At 42.8% G+C, this 21,872-nt stretch overlaps 1 protein-coding gene across 1 annotated transcript in view; it reads right to left on the bottom strand.

The window, feature by feature from the left end:
• The window catches only part of ank2b (ankyrin 2b, neuronal), a 189,914-nt gene extending 168,042 nt beyond the window's left edge, over positions 1 to 21,872 (bottom strand). Inside the window, exon 1 of the mRNA XM_070992831.1 lies at positions 21,683 to 21,872. Coding sequence (XP_070848932.1) covers positions 21,683 to 21,769 — 87 coding nt within the window. The 5' untranslated portion in view covers positions 21,770 to 21,872. The remainder of the gene's footprint in view (positions 1 to 21,682) is intronic.

Below are 21,872 nucleotides of genomic sequence, written 5' to 3' on the forward strand. Positions count from 1 at the left end.
GACGTCGAATCAAATTTGAAACTGCTGGCTAAGGATAAGCGTAAATACCGTAAGATTGTTATTCACGTCGGCGGTAATGACACCCGGTTACGCCAATCGGAGGTCACTAAAATTAATGTGGAATCGGTGTGTACATATGCTAAAACGATGTCGGACTCCGTAGTTTTCTCTGGACCCCTGCCAAATCTGACCAGTGATGATATGTTTAGCCGCATGTCATCGTTCAATCGCTGGCTGTCGAGGTGGTGTCCAGCAAACGGTGTGGGCTTCATTGATAATTGGCAGACTTTCTGGGGAAGACCTGGTCTGATTAGGAGAGATGGCATCCATCCCACTTTGGAGGGAGCAGCTCTCATCTCTAGAAATCTGACCGATTTTATTTATGAACCTAACCCCTGACAACTCAGAGTTGAGACCAGGAGGCAGAGCTGCAGTCCTACACGCTTCTCTGCGCCTCCATTAGAGCAGTTACCCACCCAACACTCCATAGAGACTGTGTCTGCCCCCCGACCACGTAAACTAAGTAAACTAAAAGTACAGAGAAGAGGAGTTAAACATAAGAATCTAATTAAAATTAGAACAACCTCTGCAATAGTACAACAAGATAGGAGAATTAAATGTGGACTCCTTAACATCAGATCTTTGTCCTCTAAAGCTGTTCTAGTAAATGAGTTAATATCAGACCATAATGTTGATTTATTTTGTCTGACTGAAACCTGGCTGTGTCCTGAAGAGTATGTGAGCCTAAATGAAGCTACTCCTCCGAGCCATATTAATACTCACATTCCTCGAGGCAGCGGCAGAGGAGGTGGAGTTGCAGCCATTTTTGACTCAAGCCTTTTGATCAACCCTAAACCTAAACTCGACTACAACTCATTTGAAAGCCTTGTTCTCACTCTTTCTCATGAGAAATGGAAAACAGTGCAGCCACTTTTATTTGTTGTAGTATACCGCTCTCCTGGTCCTTACTCCGAATTTATAGCTGAGTTCTCGGAGTTTCTATCAAGCTTAGTTCTTGAAGCAGATAAAGTAATTATTGTAGGTGACTTTAATGTACATGTCGACGTTGATAATGACAGCCTTAGCACTGCGTTTATCTCAGTATTAGACTCAGTTGGCTTCCGCCAGAATGTACATGAACCGACTCACTGTTTTAACCACACCCTCGACCTTGTTCTGACATATGGCATTGAAATCGAAGACTTAATAGTCTCCTCACAGAATCCTCTTTTATCAGACCATCATTTAATAACTTTCGAATTCATATTACCAGACTACCAGCCAGTAGGCAAAAATTCTTATACCAGACTCCTGTCTGATAGTGCTGTAGCTAAATTTAAGGATATGATCCCATCAGTATTTAATTCAATGCCATGTCTCAATACAACAGAGGAGTCTTATGCTAACGTTAGTCCCTCCCAGATTGACTTCCTTGTTGATAGTGCTACAGGATCGTTGCGTATGACACTTGACTCTGTTGCTCCCCTAAAAAAGAAGAAAATTAAACATAGGAGGTTAGCTCCATGGTATACTCCTCAAACCCGCAAATTAAAGCAAACTTCACGGAAAATAGAAAGGAAATGGCGTTCTACCAAATTGGAAGAATTTCGGTCCGCCTGGCAAGACAGTCTTAAAATATACAGGAAAGCCCTCCGCAGTGCCAGGGCAGCCTATTACTCTGCACTAATAGAGGAAAATAAGAACAATCCCAGGTTTCTCTTCAGCACTGTAGCCAGGCTGACAGAGAGCCATAATTCTTGTGAACCATGTATTCCTTTAGCTCTGAACAGTAATGACTTCATGAGCTTCTTTAATGATAAAATTCTAACTATTAGAGACAGAATTCATCGACTCCTGCCATTAACAGGTACTGTTTTGTCTTCAAACGCAGAAATCGTAGAAACTGTTACTCAGTCTGTCGCAGTTTTAGACTGTTTTACTCCTGTTGACCTTCACCAACTAATTTCAATAATTTCATCATCAAAATCATCTACCTGTATTTTAGATCCTATCCCGACTAAGCTGTTTAAAGAAGTATTACCTCTAATTGACTCTTCAGTTTTAGACATGATCAATCTCTCTTTATCAACAGGCTACGTACCACAGTCCTTTAAAGTAGCTGTGATAAAACCGCTACTGAAAAAGCCTACTCTTGATCCAGGGGTTTTAGCCAACTATAGACCGATATCCAACCTTCCCTTTCTCTCAAAAACTCTTGAGAAAGCAGTTGCCAATCAGCTGTGCGACTTTCTAAACAATAATAGTTTATTCGAGGATTTCCTTCCAGTCAGGATTTAGAGTGCATCATAGCACAGAGACAGCACTGGTTAAAGTTACAAATGACCTTCTAATTGCATCTGATAAAGGATTTGTCTCTGTACTAGTCTTACTGGATCTTAGTGCTGCATTTGACACCATTGACCATGGCATCCTATTGCAGACACTGGAACATTTCATTGGCATTAAGGGAACTGCGCTAAGCTGGTTTAAATCCTACCTGTCAGATCGCTCTCAGTTTGTACGCGTTAATGACGACTCCTCTGTGCTCACTAAAGTCAGCTATGGAGTTCCGCAGGGTTCTGTGCTTGGACCAATTCTATTCACCTTATATATGCTTCCTTTAGGTAAGATTATCAGGAAGCACTCAATAAATTTTCATTGCTATGCAGATGATACCCAGCTATATTTATCAATGAAACCGGAAGAAACCAGTCAGTTAACTAGACTACAAGCATGTCTTCATGACATAAAGACCTGGATGACCTGCAATTTTCTGATGCTAAACTCGGACAAAACTGAAGTTATAGTAGTAGGCCCTAAACATCTTAGAAGGTCACTTTCTGATGACATAGCAGTTATGGATGGCATTGCGCTGGCCTCCAGCACCACTGTAAAGAATCTGGGAGTTATCTTTGACTAAGACATGTCCTTTCACTCCCATGTAAAACAAATTTCAAGGACTGCCTTTTTTCACCTACGTAATATCGCAAAAATCAGGCATATTTTGTCTCAAAATGATGCAGAAAAACTAGTCCATGCATTCGTAACTTCCAGGCTGGATTATTGCAATTCTTTACTATCAGGCTGCCCAAATTCGCTGCTGAATATTCTCCAGTTGCTCCAGAACGCTGCAGCACGTGTTCTGACAAAAACCAGGAAGCGAGATCATATTTCTCCAATACTCGCCACTTTGCACTGGCTCCCTGTAAAGTTTAGAATAGAGTTTAAAATTCTCCTCCTTACTTACAAAGCCATAAGTGGCCAGGCACCTTCTTATCTTAAAGAGCTCATAGTACCTTATTGCCCTACTCGAACACTGCGTTCCCAGAATGCAGGTCTACTTATGGTTCCTAAAGTCTCAAAAAGCAGAACAGGAGTCAGAGCATTTAGCTATCAAGCTCCTCTCCTGTGGAACCATCTTCCAGTCTTTGTCCGGGAGGCAGACACTGTCTCTACATTTAAGAGTAGGCTTAAAACTTTCCTTTTTGATAAAGCTTATAGTTAGGGCTGGCTCAGGCTTGTCCTGGACCAGCCCCTAGTTATGCTGCTATAGGATTAGACTGTTGGGGGACATCCAAAGATACACCGAGCTCCTCCGTCCTTCTGTCCCTCTCCATCCGCACGCTCTCATGTCCTACCACGGCGTGTTACTAACTTAGCTCCTTCCCCGGAGTCTCTGTGCTTTGTCGTCTTGCAGGTTCCCATGGACAGTGGCTGAATCTGGATTGTGGATTTCAGCTGCGTCTCCTGCCTTGGCCCTGCCTGACATCCACTGCAACTGCTACTGCTGTTATTACATCCACTGTCACTGTTACTGTGACTGCATGTCTGTCTCTCTGTCTCTGTCTCTCTCTCTCTCTCTCTCTCTCTCTCTCTCTCTCTCTCTCTGACTGCTTTTCTTTCTGTCTGTCTGTCTGTCTGTCTGTCTGTCTGTCTGTCTGTCTGTCTGTCTGTCTGTCTGTCTGTCTCACTCTCTCTCTCTTGCTCTTCCTCTCTCACCCAACCGGTCGAGGCAGATGGCCGCCCACCCAGAGTCTGGTTCTGCTCGAGGTTTCTGCCTGTTAAAAGGAAGTTTTTCCTCGCCACTGTCGCCAAGTGCTTGCTCATGGGGGAATTGTTGGTTTCTTTGTAGATAAAAGAGCTTGGTCTGTACCAGCTCTATATGGAAAGTGTCCTGAGACAACTTCTGTTGTGATTTGGCGCTATACAAATAAAATTGAATTGAATTGAATTGAATTGAATTGAATGAACCTTTCCATTGCACACATATTTGTACATGTCAAACACAGGTGCAACTAGTAACACAATTAATTGCTGCATTGTGTTTCAGTGCCTGTTGGAACAGAGACATCAATAATGTTGTAGGTCACAGCTTTGCTTTCCCTGCACGGACAAGTTTAAATGTCTGTAGCTATTGCACCAGCTATACGTGAGCTCTCTCTTAATTTAGGGTGCAGAGTCCACACTAAACACACCACCAACACAGGCATCAGGAGCAATTTGGAGTTCAGTATTTTGCCCAAGGACACTTTGACATGCAGACTGGAGGAGGCCGGGATCGAACCAGAACCAGAGGTGGTACAAAGTCTTTGTAAGTCAACAGGAAATCTTGAGTTTTGGCCCTCAAGTGAAGACAGATAAGTCCCAAGTTGAGTTCCAACTCAAGTCCAAGAAGCCCAAATGCTCCATGGCATTATTTGTGGGTCTGCTCATCTGCACTGCCGAACACAAATTTCCCTCCTTCTTGAGCAATGTGATTGGCTACTGCTGGAATGAGCTGTATCTGCTATCAGGAAAACGATTAGTTGATTAACAGCATACTTTCCTTTAACATCATTTTTAACCTGTGTGCACAGGGAGGAGTCATTGAAAGTCAAAATCTTAACATCCAAGTCAAGTCACACACCCGCTGATACAGTCTGATTGACCATGACAACACAAGACCAAAGAAATGTCTGGCATGAGGCAAAGACCATAAGAAAAAAAAGGCATGTGGTTTTAATTTCTGACTTTCTGAGAAATCAAAATTTGATACAGAGGAGACACATTTTCCCGAAAAATGTGTTATTTGCAATGCCGTCACATTCAGAGAAATTAAGACAAAGTGTCTCCACCTCACTATGAAAATACCAAATATCAGAGGAAAAGAAAAAGACAGAGAGAGAGAGAGAGAGGGACAGAGACGAACAACATTTGGCCATTTCACCCCACAATCTGTCTCTGTGGGCAAGCATCCAAACTCAAGACAACGACCAAAGATCAGGTCCAGAGTTATCAGTTAGATAACTGTCATCACACATGAGGTCAGCCATAATGACACATCCTGCACACAACCCTAAAGAGCCCGCATGCACGCTCGTGACATCATATACACTACAGCAGCAGGGCGAGGAAACAGCAGAGGGTCAGTGCTGCTCACACTCTGCAAAGCATGAGCCAGGAGTCACACAGGTAAAGGCTTTTACACACATACATACACCCATGTGCACATGGACATGAAACACACATGCAAGCTGTGCTAAGTGAGAGAGATGAATGGATTAGCGCCCCCTGCTATAGAAATGTTGAGGCTTAACTTTCCAGGCTTTCCGGTCCAATCGGACACATACAAGCTAATTTTGAGGTGTGTGTTAGAAAAAAAACACCTGTATTACCATTAAAGTCATCATTCTGATGTATTTATGTAATTTTGACCCACTTGGCATTCCATACCAGACGGGACATTGACAAACAAATCACACACTCTTGCCTTTTATATGTAAGAAGGCTTGCATAGGTTTTACCAGGCTAAGACACAGATTTTGTGTAACAGGGAGAAAGAAAGTTGGCAACCTCTCTCTTTCACACACACACACACACACACACACACACACACACACACACACACACACACACACACACACACACACACACACACAGCGAATTGTAGTCAAGTGTATTGAGAGATAATTGGCTTCGGCGAGACGTCCAAACCATTACATCAGTTTGACCAAACTGACACAACAGCTGCAACCGCAGAGAAGAAGCAGAGCTACACAAGAAGCAGCTGATTTAACAGGGTATGAAGAGCGGCAACAAACGCACACATACACACAACAAGGCCTGCGGCTGCACAAACAGCTTCAAAATCAGCATGTGAGTCTGTAAAGAGAGGACGAGAGAGCGAGGGATGGTACAAAGGCTTCGGTTAACTGAGCTCGTCTCTTTAAAGAATCAGAGGATGTTGCTGAACTAATGCTGCATGGACACAACACATGTCCTGATGTAAAGATGTGTGTAAAATCAGCACTCTGTCAGCATGTGACCACGTAGGAACACTAGTCAATTAGGACTGACATGACCTGGAGACATTAAGGGTTTGAATTCTGTATCTATCGGCTATGTATGTCAGCAGTTTGAGAAGCAAATTACATTTTGTGGTTTCACATTAAAGAGTTTGCAAAGACAGACATCACACTTTTTTTAAGGTCTGGGTTTGGATTTTTTGTTTTTCCAAACCATCTAGTCAATATAGGATATCAGACAAAATGTTCTACTTATTGATAATTAGTTAATTTGATCATTTCAGTTTGAATACAGATACCAAACAATGGCATCATCATTTTTTGAATATCTTACCTTGCCAAACATAAATATGTTTTTTCCACTAAAACCCTTTTCTGGTTGAACAAAGGAAGCAAAAGGTCTTAAATATTAAATGCAAGCATAAAAACAAACTACAGTCTACAATTCTGAAACTTCTGAACAAAGTTTCATGACTCTGACAGGCTGCCAGCTTTCAGTATTATCACCCTAATTCCAACAAAATACCCAATCATGATGCTATCACCTGTTACCAATCAACCTGTTTACCTGTGGAATGTTCCAAACAGGTGTTTTTGGAGCATTCCACAGCTTTCCCAGTCTTTAGTGGCTCCTGTCCCAACTTGGTTGAAACGTGTTGCAAATTCAGAATAAGCAGATGTTTACAAAAATCAGTGAAGATGATGAGGTCAAACATTCTGTGCTACAATCACGTTTCAGTCAGTTCTGAAAAAATATTGAGTTTTTATACTCTAAACTTACACATTGTCTGAAAAAAGAATAGAAGATCTGTAACAATGACACAATACAATACAATGCAAAACACCCCATTTTACAGCCCCTCTGGATATGAAATCAAAGCATTGGTATGAAAGCACAGTTACACCACTCCTATGCTTTAAGGATCCAAATGACGTCACAGATTGTTGCACAGCGCACACTTTAGGGTGGACACATTGAAAACCAAGAGTGGAGAAAAGAGCCAGCAGAGGCCTCATGGATCGGATTCTGAACTGATTCACCTTGTTTGTCTTGATTTGAAGCATCTGGCATCGACCCAAGTGTTAATGACTGAGTGTTAGAGTGTGAGGAGTCATCTGCATCAGAGCTATAACGTACATGCAGCATCGCAGCAGCACCCAAGCTGAGCCTTGAGCTAAAACCCAGTCTGGCTTAGCGCTGCTAAAATGCTAATCTAATTTCCACTCAGAATATTGCATCATGGGATTAGAGCACCCAGCAATGTTGGGGGAGTGCCAAGCATGAGCCATTTTATGAAAAGAAGATGCAATAGTGAGAGTAGTCCCCCACCCCTGGATGTTTTTGTTTGTTTGTTTTTGTAAATGTCATGTAAGGATGATTGATTTCACATTGCAAGGACAACTGGAAGCGTAGCGTCACAGTTAGAGTGGAAAGGAAGAACGAAAGTGGATTAAATGAAAGTTTCTTTAACAGTCCGAGCCAGGGCACCAAGGGAGAAGGCTCACTCCGCCTCACCCCGACACAGCCACTCTCTCTGGGGTGAGATGTGTCGCATTTCAGACATAAGCTGACATCATGGAAATCCATTAGAACACATTGCAAACGGTCCAAGTGAGCTCTTACTTTTAAACGATGTCAGATTGAGGAGAGAATAAGGAATTTTGACTTGTGGATGGTACAAGTTGACTGATCGGAAACACAAAGCAATGATACAGAAAAACACCTGTTTTCCTTATCCTGAAATACACGATTCTGAACCACAGTGCACTTGAAAGGTAACTTTTCCATCAACAATCGAAACTAAATTCTAATCTTAGAAAAGAAAAATGTAAAAACCACCAGCAGTCTGCACCCTTCTGACCGCCTCCCCAAAGTCATTTTCATACAGTCCCTTACATCTCCACAATGCATTTCTATATTTAGCTGTTTAGTCATAACATTCACGTTCCTCAAATACCGTTTGCAAGTGAAACAATATTGAGGAGAAAAGCATGAAATCCTCACAGAAATTCTTTCATGCATTCACTCTGCAGAAACATTTCCTGCCAAGCAATCTCGCCTGCACACATCATACACACACACGTACATACATATCTCATTACGCACTCTGTTCCACTGGCTGGTGTCCATGTGCAACTACGAGGCAAAGCCAGCATGCATGCATGTGATGATGAGTGTTAACCAGTTCAGGAGAGTAGAGGGAAGAACCTGGTGAAATTGACTGTGTGTCATCTCTGTGCTTATGCAGCATCCTGCACGCAGGCCCCTCATCACTGCTATTGATCCACCGTGTGGTGGAGGGCAGACATACAGAGTATCCTCCGGCAGTAATGGAGGATACAACCCACTGGCTGCTAGGCTACAACAACCTTCACCTCAAGGTCTGCTGAACGTCAATCCACCCTCACTGACAGCACGGAGTGGGAGGGGAGGGAGTAGCTCTGATGGATGGGACAGAGACGAATGAGAGGGGACAATGAGTAGGAATGGTGTGTGTGTGTGTGTGTGTGTGTGTGTGTGTGTGTGTGTGTGTGTGTGTGTGTGTGTGTGTGTGTGTGTGTGCAGGCAAACTAGTTCCCCCTTTTATTGCAATTTCCAATAAGATGGAAACAAGAAAACAGCATGCTATCATCTGTAAGCACACTGTGTTCCAGACAATGGTTCCTGAGTCCATGTAGTAACCTCCTTTATCCAATCATGTGTTCACAAAGTGGTGAACCTCTCTCTATCCTCGCTGGTGAACGACTGAGCCTTTCCAGGATCTTCCTTTCGTACCCAACCATGATACTATCACCTGTTACATATCAACCTGTTTACTTGCGCAATGTTCCAAACAGGTGTTTTTGGAGCATTCCGCAACACAACACAAATTAATGAGCTATTGTTATTACTTTCCCGATCAGCTGAATCTTTTAGTTTATAAAATTTAAAAACATTGCTCATCGCAATGTCCTCAAGAACAAAGTGACATCTTCAAAATGGTTCTTTTGTCCAGCAGTCCAAAAGCCAAAGATTCTTCCCTTACTGTCTTAAATGACAGAGAAACACAGGAAATCTTTACATTTAAGACACTGAAACCAGCAGCTGTTTGGGGCGAATCAACTCAGACTGCACAAACTGTCCATTGGTCAAGTTTTGGGGAAAATCTGCTTCCCATCTCAGATGGAGCATAGCGTGGAGATGTAGATGCCACCTCCCTCCTAGAAGGTATTCAAAATGAATCAAATTCCTCCACTCTGTGCCAAAACTCAACAGGCTGTGTGAGATTACACTGTATGACCTTTAAATGATGCCAACAAAAGGGGGCTTAAAACAGGGACAGACAGAACAAAGTCACCCAGGAGGCTCTGCTATTTAGACCATGTGCCATGTTCTGAGGGTCACTAGTTTATTGCCTTCATGAAACAAACAGCTTCAGAGCATTTCTGTGGATAACATCAATACTCCAGCCGCTCCAATGCAGCAGCTCATTGGCATGCAGGACCCTCACGAGCCCACAGTGACACTGGATACACAGCACAGTGCAGTGAAGAATGCACCGTGTCTGCAAACAGGATTAGCAGTATTTCAGTGGTGTGCTGTGGTAATTATTACCATACACCAGTGACAGTGCAGGTCCCGATTATACAGATGCATCTTAAACTGTCCAGCAGCATTCAGTTTCCTCATCTCCACCCTATAAAGGGTGGAGAATAATCACAGAGCAACTTATAATTGTGAAAATATGACATCAGAATCAGCTTTATTGGCTGAGTATGTGCACACCTGCAAGGAAATTATTTCACTGGTCTCAATGTGCTTAGACAGGAATAGATATTAGACAACGACACCAAAGCTGACTAAATAAAAGTAAAGAACAGACAGGACGATTAGTACACATGTTTGAAAAAAGCGGTGTATGTGCAGACTTACTGCTCTAAGTCATTTTTTTTCATTTTAATTACAAAACACTAAATATGCGTATTCAACCACAGCAGCCATTTCCTGTATCTGCTGTTTCCTGAGCTCATGCGTCTGATAAAGGAAGGAGAGATTTCCACTGACCTCTCAGTCTGCTGCAAGTCAGATAAAACAGCCTTAAATTAGATGCTGTTTTTAAATAGACCTGTTTATCAGGAGAGAGAGAGAGAGAGAGAGAGAGAGAGAGAGAGAGAGAGATGCTCACTATGTTGGATGATTCATGCATTCATCTGAGAGTCTAATTCCATTCTTTAATCAGAACCAAAACCAGGATGTTCATTTAGATTGAATAGAGGGATGTTTCAACCCCCCCTGCTTCTGAAACATGTTGTGTGGAGCAGTTAATTCACTGTTAATGTCACTGTTCAAGAGCTCAAGCTCAATTCAAGAGCTTGTAGCACTCGTCTGAGGAGACCTGTGCTGCAACTATGATGTGCATGCTTGATATCTGAGATTAAAGATAAGAGAAATCCTACAGGCAAATGAAAACTCAAGAGGATTACACATTCACGTTAAGCTTCAAGCACATGTAAGAGCATCATGGGTCGAGTTTTTAAAGAAAGGGGCTAAAAGAGCTAGCAGAGCAAGCTAACTGTCCTACAGAACATCCTACAAAGTCATTTTTGGATATGGTTTAAAAGGTTATTTCTAAGTGACACAACTGGTGTGATTATTTTCTCTTGTGTTTGAGCTACAACCTGAACACAAGCTCAAACACAAGGAGAAGCTCATAGATACCGCAAGAAATATCTAACATAGCAAACTAAATCCCAGAAATGATCCTTCATTTTCCACCCCAGCAAATCCATCAAAGCCCTACTGCATGTCAGCGAGAGATGAAACTAAATTAGAGTCCGAAATGATTGCATTAGACCCTGAGAGGTGCTTCTAGTTTGTGGTTCATCGTGTTGCTTTCCATAACCATACTGCATGTCGAGTACTGTTACAGTGCGCTCCCTTATGCCACAACCTAGAGATAAATGTAAGAGAACAGAGTCTGACATCTGATATAAGCATGATCGATTGAGGTTAAGATCGAGAAGGAAATAAATGCTGAATAATCTGGGTTCTAACACCAAACGTGACCACTGCCAACACCAACACAGATAAGAGTCACATGAAGAACACAATTCACGGTCATATCAGTGTAGAGCAGAGGGGAACTGCAGAGGTGGTGGTAATTCTGTAGGCTTGTCACTATGAGCAACACCTTTTACAGTGTACATTGTCATTTGGTCACTTTAGTGCAGCCTTAATTGTACGTGAGTGAATCTACTTTTCACTTTTTAAAAGATTCAAATCTTTACTCAAATCAATATTCCCTCCCTTAAACCTGAGACAAATCTCAGAACTCTGGTGGCCTAAGCATGTGTTCAGCACTCCAGAGGGTCTGACAGATTTCTTTTTCCAAGGCCAGAGACACAAAAGATCCTGAAACAAGTGAAAAAAAAAAGAGCTGTCTGATCAAATGGCCAATTGTGTTCTTTTTTTGGGAACAGCTCCCTAAAATACGCCTCCTTCTGTGACAAACACAAGTGCCAGCTTTGTCCCCTGGAGGCTGCAGACCATCCCTGGACACACAGACCACTATTCAGACTGCTCACACACACACACACACACACACACACACACACACACACACACACACACACACACACACACACACACACACACACACACACACACACACACACACACACACACACACACACACACACACACACACACACACACACACACGAAGAGCATCCAGTTCACACGTGATTCTATCAATGAGGTGTACCGCTCTGCACTTCACATGTCCTACTTGTCCTCATGGATACAACACACACACACACACACACACACACACACACACACACACACACACACACACACACACTTAGTGACTTTATATACCACCCCAGGAGGCCCAGTGAAGGCATGCCACCAATGTGACACATGCCTACAGCCCAGCGCCTTGAGGGCTGTCTAAATAGTCTCTATGAGCCCACACCAGCGCAAATATGCTGTCAGCGCCTTCAGATTCAGATCACAGAGTGACTCAGTGAGTGCTGGAGGAGAGGAGGAGGTAGTGACTGAGCATCAGAGGAGAAGGGCTGATCCCGATCCTCAGCTACAACGCAGAAATTCACCACTGTTGGGAATTTAGTTGAGGTTAGATGAGATGCACGGACATGAATGCCCACGTTCTTACCACTCCAGATCCACGGTGTTAACCAGGAATGATGCTAAGCTGCTGAACTGTGTGGGTAATGCATAACTCCAAGGACACAGGTGCACACTGTGAGTTCAAGTTCAACTTGAGCCTGCGGGGTAACTCCCTCTTTCCTGTCACTCTTCACTGTGTATCCTCTGTTTAAAGAGATTCTCTGTAGTAGTTCCAGAGCACGTCTATAAACGGAGGCAAAGTGTGGAACGTGAATGAAGACAGATGTCATGTCACAGCTCAGGACAACTAAGAAGGTGCTAACAGTTCAGAAGAGGGCAGTCTTTGTCATGGTTTCAGATGTACAGTTTGCTGCACTCATTAATAATAACATTACAGAGGTTTGCAATTTCCACACTGGTGATAAAGCAAATGATGACCGAGGCAGGTATGATTTGTCCTCTGGGGACCATGAACATCTAAATATCATCGCAATCTGGGCAGCAGTCTCTTGACCAAAGCATTGGACAGACAGACCAGCTGACCTTATCCTGAGGCCTCCTCCACTAATGGGGCAAAAAATAGCTCAGCCGCTGGGAGTTCCAGAAATTAAATGATCTTTGTTTCCTCCAGCTCAACTGAGTCTTAGAATAGCAATACTGATGTAATACTTGAGACTGTGACTGAGTGGAACCGCAGGTCTGTCACAGGCAGTCAGAGTACAGATAGGTGTGCTATGGAAACCTATCAAAACCTGATCTTATGTCCATGCTGAAAAGAATAATGTGAGACAAGCAAACGTAAATAAAAGATTGAGATGGTATTTGTCTGCCTGATGCTTCCTCCCAGCTTAATTCAACTATCCTCAGGTCTCCATCACAGCTAATGGTTGGTTTGTCATCAGCTGCTGTGTCTGTAGGACAAGCACGTAATGCGATTTGTGGGGATAAAGTGATGGGAGTAGGAGAAAGAGACAGAGACATAATGCTGGCTAATGAGAGGACTCGAACTACAGTAAGAGAGAGTGAGAGATCAAAGCAGAGAAAGCAACAAAGAACGCGTGAGGCAAGGAAGGAGGAGCATCTAAACTAGGATTTAAAGATACGATGAGATAACTTAGAGATCTATGAGGGCAGTCTCAGATCAGCAGCTTCGGATTTGCTGAGCACCAGCATGACACAGCAAACTGAGCCTGGTACATCTGTCTCCTGCCAGCTGAGCGACACATCTGTGTGGTATGATACCTGACAGCCTGCCAATAATCCACCAACCCCCCTCAACACTCCACAGCCACACACAGCACCGAGCAGGAAGGCAGGCTGTCCTCTGATTACTGAGTAATTACAGCGAAGGACGGAAACCAACCAGACAGTTTAGCATTCAAGCTCAAATGCAAACGATGCAATCATTTTCAGCAGTGTTTGTAAAGTCAAAATGCAAAAACACCTTAGAGTCTTCTGAAACCGTAGGCAATGTTGACTTTGAACTATTCAGTGAAACCTGTGCAAACACATTACGCTTGCTTGTTGCAGTCATGCTAGCAGCTCTGTGAGGCTGTATTTCACAAAATGCTGAGGTCAGCATAATAATAATTGCAGTGATAATGCTAACTCGGGCTGCAACAAACAAGTATTTTCATCATTAAATATTTTGTTAATTACTCAATTGTTTGGTCTACAAAATGTCAGAAACTGGTGAAAAACATTGATCTCTGTTTCCCAAAGCCCAAGGTGACATCCTCAAATGTATTTTTTTGTCCACAAAGCAAAGATATTGAGTTTACAGTCATAGAGGAGTGAAGAAACCAGAAATTATTCATGTTTAAGAAGCTGGAATCAGAAAATTTTGACTTCTCTTCTTTAAAAAAAATACTCAAACTGATTAACAGATTGTGAAAATAGATGGCAATTAAGTTAATGATTATCTTGACAACTAATCAGCTGATCGTTGCAGTTCTAATGCTAGCATGCTTATGTTAACAAGTATTGGCTACCTGCCACCTTAACTTAGCATCTTAGCATGCTAAAATGTGCTAATTAGCAGCGACCCCAAAGTAGAGCTGAGGATGATGGGAATGTAACAAGAATTGAATTTGTAATAAATCAACACATTTTGAGATTCAATGCACAATGGAGGGTCAATGGATCACCCAAACCTAATCATGGCTGAAAAGTTTCTGTAGACTATTCTGATTTGCCTTGACTTTCATGAAATATATGAGCTGGAAGTCAAGCTCACTGGCCCCAGAGCTTTCCTCTGTTATTCTGTCACTAATTAATGACAAGGAAGTTGCTACTTGCTACCTTTCAAATACAAGAAAAACAAATAAATGTGTTCAACAATAACACTTAAAGGAACTATCCATCCATCCATTTTCTATGCCGCTTATCCCTTTCGGGGTCGCGGGGGGCCGGAGCCTATCTCGGCTGTCAACGGGCGAGAGTTCATGTAGGCAACAATGAATTTGTTCACTATTACAAACAAGCTTGATGTACATTTCATCATTTCATCAGTTGTTGTCCATAAGTAATGACCCTGAAACTTCACTGCAATTCATATAAAATATTGAGGCTTTGCAAATGGTTAAAAATATCAGTCATGACCAACTGCACTCAAACCGTAGCTTGGTTTTATACCTCTTCCCATCAACTTTTGTCTCAATTCTTGTAAAAATCATGAACTGCTGCTAACAAAAACCATGGCTGCTTCTGTGTCAGCTGAGATACATCACTTGCTGATAGCAATGACTATTGGGCTCGCTGTAACACTCACTTCCTGAAGGTGGTACAAGTGGTAAAACTGCAGCAGCCTGTAGATGGCGCACATTGGCATGTCTATACAGTACAGTTCTGACCTGCTGCTGCTGCTACTTGTCACTCGATGTGGAGCACTGTCACTGAAGTCAACAAGCATAGTCCCGTCACGTTTAAATGAGAAGGCTGTGGCGGTTGAGCTTTCCAACTTGACATCATTTACATCTGAATTGATTTTTAAGCTCCTTAAAAACCTTAAAACATCCTCGTTAGTGCAGCCATCCGCTGAAGAAAGCGAAGCTGAGATCGTCCTTTCCTTCCCCGCTCTTTTGTAGTATGTGTGTGGGATATCGACTGAGGTGAGTGGACGGCAACAGGCTGTTGTTCGTGGGCGGGACGATGAATGAGACTTTACGGACATCTGCTGATTTCTGTCAGCCGGCACTCACAGGTGGATGTGCTTGTTGTCAAATATCATTCAAATCTTTGTTGGCATAATACAAATGTTTATTCACATTCCGTGTATCATAGCTGAAAATATAGATCTGTTTCACTGCTGGGTTTGATTGACAGATGACTGTTTCTTGTGTGTGCTGTATATCATTTTTTGTAATCCTAAACTCTACCTCAAAGGGCAGTTCACTACAAAATCAACAATAGAGGATTCCCCTCTCATCTGCAGTGCTATTTATCCATCTCAATTGTTTTGGTGTGAGTTGACGAGTTCTGGAGTTATCAGCTCTAGAGATGTCCTCCCTCACTTGAATATAATGGAAGTAGATACAAACACATTTGAAAAACTCACCAGCGATTTCTCTTTACAGAAAGCATGACCCAGTTACCCAAGATAATCAACAGACCTTGTTGTAAGCAGGTTCTCATAAGAACAACCAAACTACACCCACCTGACTGGGGGATACTTCAGGCTTTTTTAAGACAAAAACAAAATATTGGAAATAACAATATGTCAAGGAAGGGGGGAAAAAGTGAATTTCTAAGGGAATAATTATACCTTAAAAACCTTTATTCTATATTTGTGCACCTGACAGAGTGTCATTGCTCTTATTATGAGATACGGTGCTTGATGAAAGTTACGTTGACAGCTGAATTCTGGAGGAAACATAAATGATATAAACATCCCTGAGAGAAGAAAATGAGAAGAGGCTTTGGGTAAATGTTTGGTCTTTTCTTTTGCAAATGTGCAACAAAAGGCTTATGGGAAATGCAGTCCTGACATTGAGAATATTATTAAAAATATCTCTGGTGTGAGAGAAGCTATTAATAATCTATACTATGGTCTCATCTGTCAGTATTTATCAAGATCTCACAGTTATTTGGGTACTAATATGATGACTAGAATAAAAATGAAAAACCTCGTAATTTTATTTCATGCTAAATCTTCATGTTCCGGTACGGTAAGGCCATTACCCGGATAGCTGCATCTCACATATTCTTAAGTATCTGCTCTGCTGGGAAAATGCTTAGTCATGTCCTGCAAGGTGGAGGCAGAGACAGAGACGGATGCTGAGCGTTGTGACTGCAGAGGAGGAAACTACGTACCATCAAGCACTTTAACACAGCTGTGACCCTGCTCCTAAGCCCAGCAACCTCAACCCGCAATCAGTTCGGATGGGCACGTGCATGAATTGGTCCTTTCTGTGTTTGCTGCAAACTTTAAGTCTAATTGGACACACCACTGGGCATGCAAGAGTAGCCAGTGACTCAGCATTAACATGCATGAAAAGTATTGTCTAATGGGAATTAGTGCTTTGCTTGCTACCTTCCACTCAGAAAGTAGAAGCTAGTTAGCTTTGCTTGCTAGCTGCCATTTGGAAAGTAAAACTGTGTATGTACACACACAACACAAACCAATACTCGGGATCCAATCCCTCATTACGCCAGAAAACTGCGTAGTACGTACATTAGGTAAAAGCTGAACCATAAATTGCTCCATCTGACTACATTTTGGCAACATTGCTGCATTATTTTGACGAATACAATGTTACTATCAGCAGCAATGGCAAGAAAGACAAAACTAAAACCCAGGTTATAATTAACCAGAATTATTCTCCAAATGTGCATTGAGTGGGAGCATTTCCTTCTGTTTCTCCTTCAGATTTCAATCTAAGCTGTTTGGGGATTTGAACCATCAAATGTATCAAATTCAGAGCCTAACTCAATCCCCCTCCCCATCGATCCACAGTCCTCACTGAGCTGCACAGACGGATACTGAAGCCTAGAGACAACCACATTAGCATCCTTTAATTGATCACTGCTGAAGCACTGCATTTCTCCTCTTCCCTCTCTTCGTCTCTCTTTTCGTTCATGTCTCTCTCAGAATCACACTGCCAGCGTCACCACAGTCTTCGTCACAACCTGACCTTGGCTACGACAGAAAAAAACGAGTGGCAGATGTCTTCCTCTACGGGAGCGACCTGGTGGCAAACTACACCGTCACCCCCCCCAACTGCCCTGTCCGTCATCATTGCTTCACACTCCTGTTTGCAATGTTAATCACTCCACTTTCACACAACGAGAGACGAATATCCTGAAGGCTGCGATGGCACAAACAGGAACTGGACTGAGCTTCTGAAGTGAAATGAAGGGAAGAAGCTCATTTGTTATCCGTGGCAGCATAGCCTCGAGGAAGTCTTAGGCTTCCTGAGTGCTTCGGGAGCTCATAATGAGAATGTGTATGAAGGTCTGAGTCCCTGTGTGTAGGGTTTTAATGTGGCAATAGCATTTGTCAAATTAATCAGATGGCTTAGGTGTAGAAAATCTTCAATCATGGTGAAAACTGGTGCAGTCGTGCTGCTTTCAGCCTATTCACCTTAAGATTGCAGAGCACAATCTGTCTTCTTTCAGCTGCCACAAGGGGGTGCTATAGAGGTGGGGTGATAGTCTTAAATTCACGTAATAGCTTTAATCATTTAGGCCACCAAACAAGATCATTCTTTTGAGGTTAGGCAGAAGAAAGTCAATAATATCAAATAAACATGAAACAATCAACTGCAAGCAGCAGACTTTGGACTTAAAACTTGGATTTGACTCTGGTGCTCCGCGGCATTTCTTGCAAACAAACGCAGTTTTGCTACATTCAGTCCAACAAATGTATTCAATGCATTTTCTTTCTCACAAACCATCTGCAAGCCCGATTTTTAAAAATGTTTTGGAACCTGAACTCCTAGCTCGTTTGTCTCCCTGACTTTTGCTGGCGGAAATTTGCGTTGCTTTGTACATTACTGCCACCACTGCGGGAGCGCATATCATGTCAGCTGCAGGACCAGACTGCCATAATAATTCATGCCTGGAATCTTGCCACATTCCCAACAGACCACGTGTGATGTAACCGTTTTGTTGAGATATTTTTTCTGTTTATCCTGCATGCCTGAGACTTCCATAATAAAGGCTATGGGAATAAATGTTCAGATTATTTTTGCACACTTTGCACCCAGCATGTCCTCAGAACTCTGACTGGACTGCTGTCATCATGAAGCTCTGGTCGCTCTCAGTATCTGGAGCTCCTGCCACCTGATGGAAAAGAGTGCACAGCTCATAGGTACAGTAGTTGGGTAGTTGTGATATTATGACACGCTGATGCTTTATTTTTTAATCACCAACCATGTCTCTAACTTGTGATTTTGCAGCATTTCACTGCACTTTTCTCCAGTGCTTTTCTCCTTTTAATACCTGGCCTGGCAATCCAGGCCAGTCAGCTGGCCAGGTGATGGGGAATTCTTCCGATGCTCCTGATGGGCACACAGGTTCACTTGCCTTCTCATGCACTTATGTGCACAACAGGTATAAATAAAACAGGGACCTAGTCATCAAAAAATTACCCAACAGCTTGAGACTTGACTTGGACAAGACTGCTCTGAGAATGAACTTACTTAAGACTTGAGTGTCTGAAAACTTGATTTGAGGCCTGGAAGCAAACACTTGATCAGATCTCGGGTTTTTACGCGGTAAAATCCCTGAACAATGCAGAAACAGCACCAGGCGGGCCTTGCATGGTCACACACCTTAAATATTTGATTAGCAGGGCTATGCACTAAAAGGATTTGGTCTGAGTTAGGTACAAGCTCTATTTACATAGACTGGGAAGGAAGTGTTCTGCATCATTTCGATGGTCAGCATTCAAAGACGTGAAAGGCAATATGTAGATTATTGTCGTCTGTCAGGTGGTGTCATTAAGCAAACATCCATCCACAAAAACAAAACAACTGCTATCTTCCTCCTGAAAATCGTATTCATGTATATCACACATCATTTTGATGCCTACCCTGTGGCATAAATGTGTTGCAGCTTCTTATTTGCCATAAATACAGTGTGCATTCCTATAAATGACATCCACACTCACATGTTCATAACAGCTGCTTTGCAGTGGCTATTTGGGGTGCCTGCAGGAAATACTGCAACTGTGGTTGAATGGAAAACACTGGCAAAGAGACAACAGGTACAACATGACTGTGTGTTGTCTGTGGCAGTCCACTGCTCTGATGTCCAGAACAAAACTTTAAAACCGACCTGCAAGACACCTCTGCTCCAGCAACACTCAAACACCAAGTTTTGAGTGCTCTCAAGACTTCATCTCTGTCTGCCAGCTGGGTTAAAGCTCATGAATACCTTCAGCTGTCAGACAAATGATGATGGGAGGAAGCATGCAGAGAAAGCAGCACAGCAAAGTTCATCCAGGTGTCCTTGAAAAACAGTTGGTGCCTGAAGCTTGGAGATGAAGTGATTATTCACAGGGCTACTACGTGAATTCCAAGAACCCATGCCAAAGGCTGCGACATGCAATATATCCATGAGTTCACTGAGTTACCGAGCTTCAGGGTTTTCATACCACAAACCAAACAAAACATGAGGATGACCCCTCAAACCACTCAACTTCACACTTAAAACAAATTAAAACTCTGTCGCGAGGAGTTAAGAAGAGGTTTTGAGTGTATGCTGAGGCTGTGGCACAAGATCTCAGCACACATGGGATTTGATTGTTTATGACAGATACAGGGTCAGTTTGCTGTAATGCTTGAATGACACAGTTAACATATGATGAATAATACAATTTTGAAACTACGATGTGCAAAATTGTCATTTTAAATCTGAAAAATACTGCCCAAATGATCAAAGGTGCATATGTATATAGTGCAAATAGTGACCTTAGTGGGTCACTACAGAAGCATGAGATTATAGTATATCCTGCCAAAACAGAAAAAGGCTCCTTGTAAACAAAGCGCCCAGGCCTAATTCTATATTTCCCAAACAGACAATGCTTTAATGTGGTTTAACACAGGGCCGCCATGATAAACCTGAGCATGCGGTTTAGTCCCGTCACCGTCCTCAGAATTCAAAGTGCAGTTTCAGATCATTCCTCACAGACTCTCTTACGTCCCTCAGGTTTGAGAGCAAGCAATCTAAGCTGTGCATCTGGCATTCACCTCGCATTCCTGTCACTCCAGCCATGAGTACACATTAGGACATCAGAGCCGCCAGACTGGTGACACTGATACCACCATCCACCTGTTGTGAGGGCCTCAATTTGGAGCAGGCCGTAAACAAATTCACCTTTACAAAGACAACATGCTGTAGAGTGGCTGAATCAGAGTGTCAGAGCTCTCTGTGTTTAACACTATCTGAAAGATGCACATGTTGGCTCTTCTTTGCATGTCTCATTCACAAGCACACCATAACCTGCAGTTTGGCAAGGTATTGCAAAGGAAACATTTATATTTCACTTTGCTCAGAAGTGGGATTTTAAAAGGTAAAAAGAGGAGGAAACATACTGCAAGTACTAGCTTGGTGTAATCAACAGTGCACAGGAAGAAATCACCTTCATATACACACCATCACTGGCTCTGGATGCACAGCTGTGACAGGATTAGCAAGGACAACTTCATGACTTTCCAGCAGTGATTTGAACGGCCATGCAAGTGTCACATTCAGGGAGACGCCTTCCCTGTAGCCTCTGTGTGACACAAACTATCCCCAAACACATCAGTATCAGTGTCAGCTACGTGCAAGCAGCGTGCAGCGACAACAAGTCACACCAGACTCCATTCAAAATATGTCAGGCTTATGTTTCCTCGAGCATCAGCACATGTACAGACGTGACACCGAATGACGTAGACGCCCCATGTTTCTTCAGGTTCTACGTTAAATTCGGAGTGGACTGGATCCTCCAAATGGCACCCATTTCAATAAAATTTGAACTTTTATAGCGAGTCATACAGCTTGATAAAAGCCATCACTTTATTTTATGGGACGCGGTACTAGACGAAACTATTTTAAATTTGGATTTTCTTTAATACAAAGCGCTGGTTAATGTATTGCATGCATGCCGAAATCAGGAGTACTTTCTGCTGACTCAGACTGTATCTGAAATCACGCTCTTGCACGCATGTGCCTGTGCAAATGCCCGAGTTAAGTGGTAAACTGCTATTTTCAAAATGAAGTTCGGCGTGTTGTTTGTTTGTTTTTACACATCCGTGTGAATGGAACATTATCGGGCATGCAAGGGTGCACAGACGTATACCTGTCGGGTCGTAGCGGGCTCCTCGTTCCCGATGGGTGAAGGTGTCTCTCCTTCGAGCGATGCTGGGGTGACCGGAGAAGAAGCCATGTTCCCCCCTCTCAATCACTCACTAACAACTGCTCCTGGTGTCACTTTCCGCTGTCCGCCAGCATTCAGCCCCGCTGCCCGCTGCCGCGGTAATAGCTGTGGT

The sequence above is a fragment of the Chaetodon trifascialis genome, chromosome 23, assembly GCF_039877785.1.
Source record: "Chaetodon trifascialis isolate fChaTrf1 chromosome 23, fChaTrf1.hap1, whole genome shotgun sequence".
NCBI classification, from domain to species: domain Eukaryota; kingdom Metazoa; phylum Chordata; class Actinopteri; order Chaetodontiformes; family Chaetodontidae; genus Chaetodon; species Chaetodon trifascialis.